Below are 12,503 nucleotides of genomic sequence, written 5' to 3' on the forward strand. Positions count from 1 at the left end.
TCGAGTACCCAGAAGTGAAAGCAGCTGCACTTCTACTCAAGTAACTTTTGAGGTACTTTTTCCACCCCTACAGATCTACAGCCTAATTCTGACAAGAGCTGACATTTTCGAAAGCACCTCTGTGATTGAGGAGCCAAAATCCCATTGATGTTCAAGAGGATTTAGGCTCTTAGAACTCAGGTCCTTTCAGGTATTTGGGGCATCAGTTTCCACTGATGCCAATGGGACATCACTGCCTAATAACCTCTAAGAGCTTATGTAGCTTCTGAACATGTGACTTAGGCATGTGTTAATGTACGTTACACATGAAATGATCACGAAGCTCTCATTCAAATCAGGATTGCTTCACTCTCTCTCATACCTGCCATGCCCAGGGTCTGTATGGAACTGCATGGACGTCAATGGTAGAAAAGAATGGGGAAGCCAACATCGACCATCTGCTTGCACCAGGCCTTGTCTAAGCCTGCACTGTCAACCTTGGATGCCTCAGCTCTAAGGTCATGCAGAAGTGTGACGGGGAAGAACTGACTCATGCCGCTGAAGGCAAACGTTCTCTTTTTTCACTTTCTGCATTTCAAGTCTTAAAAGCATCAGCAGGGAGGTGCTATACTGTTAAAAGCTGCATGCACAAAAAGAGAAAGGGAAGATGAGTGGTGCCGGAACCTATCACAGAATCACAGAATACTAGTACTGGAAGGGACCTCGAAAAGCCATCAAGTCCAGTCCCCTGCCCTCCTGTCAGGACCAGGCACCATCTAGATCACCTCTGATCAGTGTTTCCTGTAACCTGAGCACTTGGGCAGCCACCCAGGAGAGATTTAGGTGCCACCAGGCTGACTAGCAGAGTGCCCACAGCCAGGAGCATATTTGTACTGGTAGTGCACATCGCCATACACGTTGGTGTGCATAAAATTTATTTTGCTCACAGATGGAAAAAAATAGAGAGAACCTTGTCCCTGAAGGACATTTATCTAACCTGTTCTGAAATATCAACAAAGATGGCAATTCCACAATCTCCCTAGGCAATTTATTCCAGTGTTTAACCACACTGACTGCTCGGAAGGTTTTCCTCATGTCCAGCTTAAACCTCCCTTGCGGCAATTTAAACCCCTTGCTTCATGTTCTATCATCAAAGGTCAAGGAGAACAATTTTTCTCTCTCCTCGTCATAACACCCTTTTTAGTACTTGAAAACTGCTATCATGTACCCTCTCAGTCTTCTATTTTCCAAACGAAACAAACTCAGTTCTTTCAGTCTTCCCTCCTAGGTCATATTTTCTAAACCTTTAAGAATTTCTGTTGCTCTTCTCTGGATCTTCTCCAATTTCTCCATATCTTTCTAGAAATGTGGTACCCAGAACTGGACGCAGTACTCCAACAGAGGCCTTATCAGTTTAGAGTACATCAGAAGAATTACGTCTCATGTCTTGCTCACAACATCCTGCTAATGCATCCCAGAATCATGTTTTCTTTTTTTTTGGAACAGTGTGGACACTGCTGACTTCTGGGTGTTCTTCTGCAAAGAGTGAAAGTGCTGTCTCCATTTTGCCCATGTTAAGCTCAGCAGGGCTCACATCTCCTCTGGGCAAGTGACTAGCACAGGGTGTCATGCCTTGTCATGTTCCACCACCTACTGTTCCCTTGACAATAGCTAGGAAAGCATTGTGTGAGTCATGTTTCCCCATGTGTGCTGGATCTTTTCTGCAACAAATTCTTGAACCGTATGATTGAGAGGTAGCACGTGCTAGTGGACAGGGAACTAGAATAATGAAACTTAGATTCTCATTCTGGGCCTAGTACTGACACTCTGTGACCCTAGGCAAGTCGCTTCTCTCTGTACCTCTGTTTCCACATCTGTAAAATGGGAGAATGACACTACCCATGCTTTGAGATCTCTGGATGACAAACCACCCCTGAAAAGGTAATTAACTGTAAACATTCCCAATTTCCTTTACAGTCCAATATTATGTCACTTGTTTCCTTCTGACTATGTGAATTATACAGACTAGCAGAACTGACAATTACTCAGAACAGAGTATCACTACAAATCTCTAATCTTCTCTGTTTAATAGGTGGGCAGTGAATAAGTACAGCTTGTTTGTCTATAAGCCTATCAGTTCATTTGAGAGCACAGTGCATCCCAAGAGAGAAATGACTACATCACAGTTTTGCAGTTTATGGACGACTGGCTCATTTGCAGCTCAGATGTGGAAATACTAGAAAGCTGCAATGCAGCAAAGTCTTTCTTTGGAACTGTTAGTAGGATGGATCAGTATTTATATTTAGGGAATCATTTTATGCCCTAAAAATAATTTTTGAGCTATTCGTAATTCAGTCGTTTTAACTGGGTACAACTTGGCATGCAAGCAAGTATTGACGTTTTTAAACACACACTGATTAAAGGCAATTACACAGACTTTTCAGATGAAAATAAGGGCCTCCATCCTCAATGTCCCTCTTAAAAGGATCAGTTATCACCAACAATGAAACAGAAGAAAAATCTCCTCTCATTTTTCATCAACTATAAATTATATTTTCTCCTGGAATTCCTCTAGCTACCCTTTATCACAGAGATACCAGAAATCACCCAAGCACTCTGATTCTTGCAATGACAATGGCTCTTCCCACATACGGTACAGAGTTCAGAGGCTACTTGCTCCTGACTGCCTTGTGTCCGATATTTTCCCCCTTTCCACAAAGACTTTAGTAAACCATTATGGGGTCAACTGATGTCACTTTCCAATGCAGGTAACTAGTTCTAAACGTTCTATCTTATGCGCATGGAAATCCCATTGATGTCAGTGGATGAAGGGAAAATGTTACCCCTAAAAAGCAATGTCTTCAACTAGCCTGGTGGGAAGTCTAGAGGTAAGAGATGGCTTGAACAATATAATGGTTTCTTAGGTCTGAAATACTGACTTGATTTACTTTGAATAAAGTGAACAACAAGAGGTCCTGTGGCACCTTATAGACAAACAGATATCTTGGAGCATAAGCTTTCGTGGGCAAAGACCTGCTTCATCAGATGCATGAGTAAAGTGGAATATCTGTGCAACCCTCTAAAAGTGGATGATGTTCTTTTGTTCCCGCTGTATATCCAGAATTGTATTTTTTCGTCTTACTCCCTTTAGCCTGTGGTGCCAAAGCAGCTAAAAGAGTGACTTGGAATCCATTCTTTCCTTGCTTACTCAGTACCAATCAATTTCCCCTGGATTAAAATTCACAGACAGCACAAGTGCTAAGTGGCTTAAGTGAAAGATGGAGGGATTACTCAGGTGTCACTGCAGAATGCTACTTTGGCCTGCAGAGTTTTTACAAAGATGCAAGAGAAGAAAAGAGCCTGTGCTGATTTAGGTCTCATGTTGTGTCTCCCATGTTGCTAGTTAGACTATTACAAAACTGAATTTCTTTCCAATGGGGGGTGACTGGGAGATAATAAACATGATGTCTCATGATGCTAATTTTAGATGATCACTTCTCAGAGTAAATCAGTTTATTTTTCAAACCTTCTGATAGGGCTGTCAGTGAAAATCTTTCCTTGCTGAGGCTCAGGAACAGGACTACTGTGGATGACTAATTACTTGAAAGTACTATTCACATATGAACTGCTGAAAATGGTCCTGTAAACTGTTTAGATAAAGTGGCAGGCACAAGTGGCTTTGTGCTTATTTTCTCTTCTGTGAGTAGCAATTAAACTCAGGCTATCTGCTTTGGCAAATCTAAACAGAATGCTACCAAGACATGTAAAGTACACTCCCCTGGATGGTTAGTTTAAGAGCATCATGAGGCTGTGATGTGGAATATGGATACAAATGCTAGAACACCATTTCAAGAGGGGCAGCAGCTGTGTGTACCAGGACACTGCTTGCTCTTCTTCCCATTCCCCTGTCACAGAGCAAGGGGAAAGTACTTGGCTTGTGTGCATGCCTCTCCTGGCTGGTGAAGAGAGGAGGCAGAGGTGTAATTCAGGTAATCTGTACTTTCTCTTCATCCCAGTATATATGGATGCTATTCACCCACCCACCACCAGCAAAGGCACCTTTGAGAATATGGACTTAGAAGATATAAGGTTATTAAATGAACCAGTACTTCTTTCACAACTCTAATTTCCTTTTTGTCATTTCTAGGGGGCTTGTTAGGTTATGTTTCTGCACAAATTTGCTTGAAGATACTAGTATAAATTATGAAATTTCTATTCAGATTCCTACACTGCCCACATCACTGTTGTATCTGAGTTCTATCCAGTCAGGCATTAAGTGACATGACTGATACCTGCTACATAAGTTTTGTTCTTTCTCTCATCCTGACCCCCAGGGAAGGTTTGTGGTGTTTGAGGTTTTTTTATATGCTCAAGTTGCTCTGTGTTTACAATGGAGAGAGTAAGATCAAAGTGCATCTTGCTCTTGGAGCCAGGGGTTTGTGATGGTTCTCCAAAAAATGAATGACCTTGCTTTCTACAGCCTTACGCACACACTGGTAGTATTTTGACTTGTATAAGCCTATCTTTAAGTATTGATTTGGCTGATAAATGTTTAAATGAGTTCTGATGATTCATTGATTCTCCCTGGATAAAATGGAGGTAGACATAGCTCTAGTGTTTAGGAAGCAGCTGTGGAGCCTGGGGGGAAGTCCTGAGCTGCTCTTTATCTTGTTGGTTTCTTTACCTAATTAATAAAGGCAAATCTCTCTGGAAAGGGGAGAGTTTGGATTTCACACTGTTTGCAGAGCAGTTTGATAGAGGTCTCTAGAGGGTCACACTGTCACTTATACAAAGAGTAAGCCGTGCTAGTCTATACACTAGCAAAACAAAAAGCAGTCAAGTAGCACTTTAAAGACTAGCAAAATAGTTTATTAGGTGAGCTTTCGTGGGACAGACCCACTTCTTCAGACCATAGCCAGACCAGAACAGACTCAGTATTTAAGACACAGAGAACCAAAAACAGTAAGCAAGGAGGACAAATCAGAAAAAGATAACCAAGGTGAGCACATCAGAGAGTGGAGGGGTGGGGGGAAGGTCAAGAATTAGATTGAGCCAAGTATGCAGACGAGCCCCTATAGTGACTCAGGAAGTTCCCATCACGATTTAAACCATGTAACACACACATGGTTTAAATCGTGATGGGAACTTTCTGAGTCACTATAGGGGCTCATCTGCATACTTGGCTCAATCTAATTCTTGACCTTCCCCCCACCCCTCCACTCTCTGATGTGCTCACCTTGGTTATCTTTTTCTGATTTGTCCTCCTTGCTTACTGTTTTTGGTTCTCTGTGTCTTAAATACTGAGTCTGTTCTGGTCTGGCTATGGTCTGAAGAAGTGGGTCTGTCCCACGAAAGCTCACCTAATAAACTATTTTGCTAGTCTTTAAAGTGCTACTTGACTGCTTTTTGTTTTGATAGTGTCACTTATACAGAATCTATGTATACATGATCTTCTGTTGATGAAATACTAAAAATACCCCCCACACTTTTTGCAAAGATTCAAAGCTAAAGGTATGGAGGTTTTGCCATAGTTATTCTCACATCAGTACTGCAAGCTGAGCCCTACAACATGGAAAAGTCAGGAAATATGAGTTATATCCCAGTCTCTAACACTGATTAGTCATGTAACCTTGGGCAAGTTAGTTCAGCCCTCTCAGTTAATGTCTGCAGAAAGTAAAGAAAAATTCTTACTTAGCTTTGTAAACTACTTTGAGATCTCTGGATTAAAAGCTGCTGTATACAGGACTGGAATCTACAATGGATCCACTCACACAGATCCTCCATACAGTACAAATAATTGTTAGCTGGTTGAAGAAAAGTCAATATTTGATTATGCCATTAAAAACAGTGACTTGAACAACAGATATGAAGCGATGCCAGTTCTGGGTTCTTCTTGGAACAGGCTGAATGTAATGAAGTAAAATTTTGTTTATTATGAAATGTCCAGAATTATGACTGGACATTAAGAAAATACATCCATTAAACAACATTTGAACCGAATTACAGAATTTGACTACTGACTCTAATCCTCTATGGACTATAGTTATTGGACAGAGGAAAACAGCTGTTATAAAATATTTCTGTGCAATTGACTACTGTGTTTGGGGGGTTGGTATTAGACCACGTCTGGTTTACAGCAGGATCAGTTCTGCTCCCTCCCCACAACATACCTATAATTCCCATCCACGGTATTCAAACACAGGTCCTTTCAAGACTAACATTACTGAGCTAATTCAGTAGAACATTAACAATGGTTTAAATCCAGGATTTAGATTTAATCCCATAAATAGAAAATAAGAATGAATTCTATCCTTGCTTTTTTTTCTAATTATATAAGTCCTTATTGAAAATGAAGGAGGTGGTCTGTTTAACACAACTTTTTATGACTTTAGGATAATCTGCAGAGGAGAGGGGTTCTCCCTCTATCTATACTAACTGCTGTCATTTTAAACAACTCCAAAGCTGATTGAAAACATACTTATACCAAAAGAGGCACAGCAGAGACCAAACTGGTAACTCCTATTTCATGGACCTTTTTTCAGATCCTTTGACCTGCTGGACAATGACTTTCATCATTTTCTCCAGTTTGGTTTTTGTCAGTGATTTTCTACAGTACCATATTTGGTCCCATATGCAGCACAAAGGTTTAGGAGATAAGTAAAATGGATCACGGTCATGATGCATATCCAATGGCCGTCTCTTAACATACTCTTTATAGTCCTGGATGGGACAGGTGCCTGGATTGTCAGGTTTGGCATAAACACGTAGAACTGATTTCTCTGTGCTTGCCTGGGTGTTCAGATCATCTTTCCACTCCAAGTACTCTAATCCCTGCTCATTCTTTTTTAACACAATCTGCCCCCACCACAGTGTTGGAGTCTGACTGTGTGTGTTTGCTCCAAAGCCTCGGATTATGTTTACAAGCATTAGGTGCAGAAATCCTTCGGGATGCAGTCGACTCAATATACCCTTTTTACGAAGCTCCTCTACATCTCTATCTGTCAGGTTTTCCAAAATATTCCAATCTCTCTCCCTCTCCTTCCGTATGAGATGCTGGCACTTTGCCTTCAAAGCTTCCTGAGATGCTGTGAACTCAAGCCCTTTAATCACACTATACTCATACTTGTGTTCCTTGAGGTATCTGTCTATACTGCTCTGAAAGAAGAATAAAGAGTTGGCAGAAAACTCTGAGCCATTCTGCTTCCTGACTCTAGTGTAGAAGGAAGCCAGGTAATTATCAAGGTCTGCGGGTGGCAGTGTGAAGATTTCTCGTGTTTCAGAAGGATAATGAGAAGCCAACCAGTCTCTGAACATTTTTATATCACCAATATTACGAATTCTCTTACTCTCCGACTTCTTCAATGTCTCTAAAAGATAAGAGACAACTCTGTGGATAGAAAGAACTACAGAGGCTATCAAAGGCACATAAGGTGACGCAGAGCCATGTTCACCTTTCTTTTTAAAGCATTCAAACATTCTGGGACTATTATGGTAATGCTCCTTTTAAGATCTTGTTTTGGTTTTGTAATAGCATCCTCCCACCCATCCCAATGTTTTGACTACCTGTGCATTCTGTCTGACATCTCAATGACAAGTCCTCTTATAGAGGAAACTGTCATCTTTGCTACTTTTCTGTACAGTGCCTAGCAAAGGGGGGTGCTGATCCGACTGGCAACCCTCACAGCCCTGAGCCAGAAAGTTGCAGTGCAATAAAGTGGAAGTGTGGATTTAGCCTGAGATTAAGATAAAATAGTTTATGACATAGTTCAACAAAAACAACTTCAGGCTGAATCTCTCTAATCTGGCTCTCTCTCCTCCAGCAACAGCTGTAATACAGCATGATTTTAGTTAGCCAGACAACCACTTATCATGGGTGTAGCCAAGTTTTCTGTGATCCCATAAACTTTGTTTACCGACACCAGACTTGGCTCTCAGTGTTCTGTGCTGTTATTTAGCCTTAAACATCTTCTCAGAGGCCAGCAAGCAGCAGAAAAGTTGGTAATGCTGCTGGATGATATTGCCTGCCCGTGGTCCAGCAAATTCTCTCATTCAGCACTGGTCAGGTTCTGAGGATGCTGGACTAGAGAGGTTCAACCTGTATTGCATAAATGTCCCCAGATGAATTCACAGCGGCCATCAATGAGATACACTATCAAATGAATTTTAAAAATACTTTAACAGTGTATTCACCAAATGTCTTGCTGCAGATATTTAGTTTGTAAGAACTTGTTTAAACAAACACCCTATCTTAATCCAAATTCACATTCAAGTGTAGACAAGCCTTAAAACACTATTGCAGTACTCTGCTCAATCAAAGCTGTGTCTACACTAGCCGCCTCCTTTTGGAAGGGGCATGGTAATAAGTGAGGTCAGAAGAAGCTAGTGAGGCACTATCATGAATATGCAGGGTCTCATTAGCATAATGGCAGCCACGGCAATTCAAAGGTGCCGCTTTTGAATCAGGTGCCACCCATGTAGATGGGGGCCTTGCGAAGGGACCCCCCCCCAGTCTTTGAAAGCACTTTCTTCCTACCAGATGTTAGGAAAAAGGGGCTTTCGAAGAATGGGGGTCCTTTCGAAAGGCCCCCATCTACACGGCCAGTGCACAATTCAAAAGTGGCACCTTCAAATCGCAGTTGCTGCCATTATGCTAATAAGGCTCTGCATATTCATGGCAGTGCCTCATTAGCATCTTCCAACCTCATTCATTACCATGCCCCTTCTGAAAGGAAGGGGCTAGTGTAGACATCGCTGAAGAGAAAATTATATGCAATCTTCTGCATCACAAAATCTAATTTAGATTATGGTCAGCTACTCTTTATTGGATGAACTGAGAACCAGGTGTGTCATAACCCATAATAATGGTAGAGCTAAAGACTATATTCCTTTTAGCTCAGGTGGTTGCAGCTCTGTGACTCAAGCAATATTCACATTCTTTCATGGCTTGCTGTCACTGTGATATTTCAACTGTCACACTGTGCAATTTATTGGCAACTGTGAAGTCCTAAGGGGACTCTGGATCTGTCACAAAATCTAGATGTAAGACCTTAAGAACAGTCATACCTATTAAACATACATTTAATAAGCACCGCCATGACTCTTCATGTTGCACTTGATGGCCATTAGTAAGATAGAAAAAACAAATAATTGTGGAAAATTAAACCTACAACCCCAAGTTTTGGGACTGTTTGCCGGAACTTTCAAAAGTTGGGTCTATATTTGCATCTGCATTTTTGCATGCATAAAAATAATTTGTATACAGAACAGACACAACTATCTGATATTTATGTGAAGCACTCTGAAAGCAAAAACATCAGATGCTAATTTATTCACTCTACTGGATCCTCTTTAAGAACCTGGGTCTTTGCTGCTTATTCAATGGTTTTAATCACTAAATTAAATCAGTCTGTATGCAGTGGGCACTAAGAATCCATTACATTCATACCTATGCTCAAATCACACTTGTACTCCTGTTCATTTCTAAAATGAAGCAGATGTATTCATTAATGGTTCCCAATATTTGTCAAGAAGGATTGTTACTAGTTAAATGTTAATATATACACCGTACAACATCCATTTTCTTCTTGTACAAGGCACTAACTGTTTTAAAAGCTCCTATAATTGTACACAACATTTTAATTATTCTTCAAAGAGCATATTCTTACGAGGAATCTTATGACATTGTCTCCTGTAAAAGTGTGCTCTATGCTGCCATATGGCATGAATGGCAAGAAGTGAATTTATTTTACAAAAAAAAAACCTTGCGCATTTTAATTTCCAAAAAAACTTAAGATCCCTAATCATTAACAGGATACAGAAGACATGATTTTAAAATAAATTGGTTTGATATCTTTAGTGCTTTTAAGAAAAGGGGTGAAATTCTAGGCCCACTGAAGTCAATGAGAATTTTGCCACTTAGTTCAAGGGAGTCAGAGTTCCCCTGTGGTAACTGCACCGAATTGTTTTAAAAATCAGTTCCTCCTTATCTTTTCTGGGGAGGCCTGTGTTCGTATCCCTGGTTACAGCTTATTGTAGGGACCACATCTTAAGAGTACAGAGCGGGGTGCTATTGTGGCAAAATCAAATTCTAAAATATTCTAACTGAGCTGGCTAGCTTTATCCACTCAAGCTTATATCAGGGTATCTAAATAAGTGACTTGATCTTTGGAAGTGCTGATTGCTTGAGGCTGTTATTATGTCTGTTGTAGAGTAGAGTGCTCAGCATTCCTAGCAATCAGGTGCTTTTATTTAGTTGCGCAGATATGTATGTAGGTGGTTAAACAGAGACACCCAAATTGTAATATTCTGGCTAAAAGAGACATATACTAAAAATCCCACCCAGGAGTAAAACTCCAGAAATTCTTACTTTTGGTTGAAGATGGAGGCAGATTGACCTTGGGGTTTTCATTCTCCAGGGTAGGCAGCGCTAAAGAATGTGCAGCATTTAGTGGTCCAGGCAGTTTGCTCTCCTCCTTACGTATTTCAGCACTGTTCCCAGCTAGTGCTATTCCTGATGTGGTATACATAGATGAGCACAGTTGGGGCTGCTGATGGACAGCTCCAATGGATGCAGTGTCATAGAAAGCCACGTATGCAGGTGGCTCAAACTGGGCCTTTGTTTCCACATTGGAGACAGGAAGTGGCTTTAACTGTTCTTTGGAGGCTGTCGATTGACAGGAATTTCTTGCTTTAGAGGTTTTGCTCTTGGACTTTTTGGGATGAAGAGCAGTTAACTTCAAGCAGTTACTTTCCAAGATCCTATGATCACTGTCTTCTAAAGTCTCCCCCTGTAAACAGGGAATTATTGCAGCCTTTTCTTTAAAGACAGACAATGATGTCTGTATGGCTGCTTGCTTGCTGCAGACCTGACCATCTCCATGCATTGGCAGTTCTTCCTCAGCAGATGTTTCTTTATTTTGGAACTCTCTTTCAGAATCACAATTACTTCTGTGTACTTGGCCTCGAGTATTTGCTTGAAATTCTTCTTCATCAGAGATCTCTTCTAGGTCTTCTCTGCTTTCTGGCTCATCGTTACTTTGTTCCATTTTGGCATGACAGTCAATTGACCGGAGACTCAGTTCTTCTGCAAAGCATTGCCTCACAGAATAGCTGTCTTTCCGAAGAACTACTTCACTTTGCTTTGCGTTTGGCATTGTTGTATCAGACACTATACAGGATGCATCCTCTTTCTTCTGCATTACTTCAGAAGATCTACTACACGATCCCATGTTAATTGAATCAGCTTTCTTTTTTTCAAAAGGTGAGGCCACTTTGTATCTCTTGTCACGTAAATTATGTTCCATTGACCAGGAGTCATAGCTTCTGGACCGCTTTTTCTGTCCTGAAGCCTCCTCTCTTTCCTCTTGGCTTCTTAAGTATAATGCCCCACAGGGCCAGTGATATGCATGTCCAGATTCGCATATCCACAAAATGGAATTGTCTCTGGTGGGATGTCCCATATTCTGTATAATCTCCAAGACAGGGATTTGACTGCATATAGTTCCATGAGTATGTGCCCAAGTCACTAAATTAGATAGATCCATGGCAACTGAGCTGACATTGTTATACATGTCATCACAAATGTTCTGATTCTGCAAAAAAGTTAAAATTATCTTCAGATACATAAGAAACATAGGATGATCTTAGCAACAGTTAGTGAAAGCTAGTGTCAATTCCATCTAATTAAATTTTAAATATTAGACTAATTAGCTTAATGAATCTTATGAAACTTTTCAAATAAATTATTTGTTTGAAAGTGTCTTTGCTCAGCTGTAAGGGATGGGAGGTAATTTGTGGATTGTTAACTTATTTGATGAATTGCACAATAAACACAACAAGCAACTAGCACATGCATCCCAGGATCCACACAAGCTTCAAGTTGAGGGTGTCTTACACAATGAAATGGGAATTATGAATGGAAGGTTCTGTTTCTGAACATGCATATGTTGGGTGAACCATTCAGGTCAGTCAGTATTCAGCCAATTTGCCATCCTGAAAATAATTATACCCATTCTGAACTAATTTATAAATAATTTCCTAAGGTGTTCAGTGGCTCTTTATAACTCCACTTCACACTGAGTTATAAAACAAACTCAAAACTACTCACAAGGACAAATAGCAAGGAATTTTTACAGTATAGGAAAAAGGGCCAGGGTTTTTTTTTCTTTTTTGTTCACATACATATATATTGAAGTAAACAGAGTTGAACGTCCAATTATTTATGATGTAATTTAAAGTGTACTCACCATGCTGCTGTTCTTATTTGATAGAATATGCTTTCAGTGGGGGAGGTTCCAGGGGTAACTGTCTCCATGTATTTAAATAGTCTTTTCTTTCACACAACCTAAAATAAGTATATGTAGTTTTACTTTTTGGAGTCATGGTCTACTCCACTAAACTTTTCAATATTCGCTAAGTACAAACTAAATGGTCCCAGTCCTGGAAATACTTCACTCATGTGAGCAGCACCATTATGCTTAATGAGACTTCACACTGGAGGAGTTACCCATGCCAATTTAAAGGAA

The 12,503-nt window shown here is 40.4% G+C and overlaps 1 protein-coding gene across 1 annotated transcript; it reads right to left on the minus strand.

Moving 5' to 3' along the window:
- Positions 1-6,498: 6,498 nt before the first annotated feature.
- Positions 6,499-12,284, minus strand: LOC142002222 (uncharacterized). Its single transcript, XM_074978149.1, has 3 exons — positions 12,225-12,284; positions 10,346-11,570; positions 6,499-7,346 (listed from the first exon to the last, which is right to left on the minus strand). The coding sequence occupies exons 1-3, from the start codon at positions 12,225-12,227 to the stop codon at positions 6,499-6,501; spliced, it is 2,076 nt and encodes a 691-aa protein (XP_074834250.1). The 5' UTR covers positions 12,228-12,284.
- Positions 12,285-12,503: the final 219 nt, after the last annotated feature.

Source organism: Carettochelys insculpta, chromosome 27 (assembly GCF_033958435.1).
Source record: "Carettochelys insculpta isolate YL-2023 chromosome 27, ASM3395843v1, whole genome shotgun sequence".
Taxonomy (NCBI): domain Eukaryota; kingdom Metazoa; phylum Chordata; order Testudines; family Carettochelyidae; genus Carettochelys; species Carettochelys insculpta.

What these genes read in the sequence shown, in the direction of transcription:
- LOC142002222 (XM_074978149.1), bottom strand. An exon ending in GCCTCCATCTTCAACCAAAA is followed by an intron (nt 7,347 to 10,345) that starts GTAAGAATTTCT and finishes CTTATCTTTTAG; the next exon opens with AGACATTGAAGAAGTCGGAG.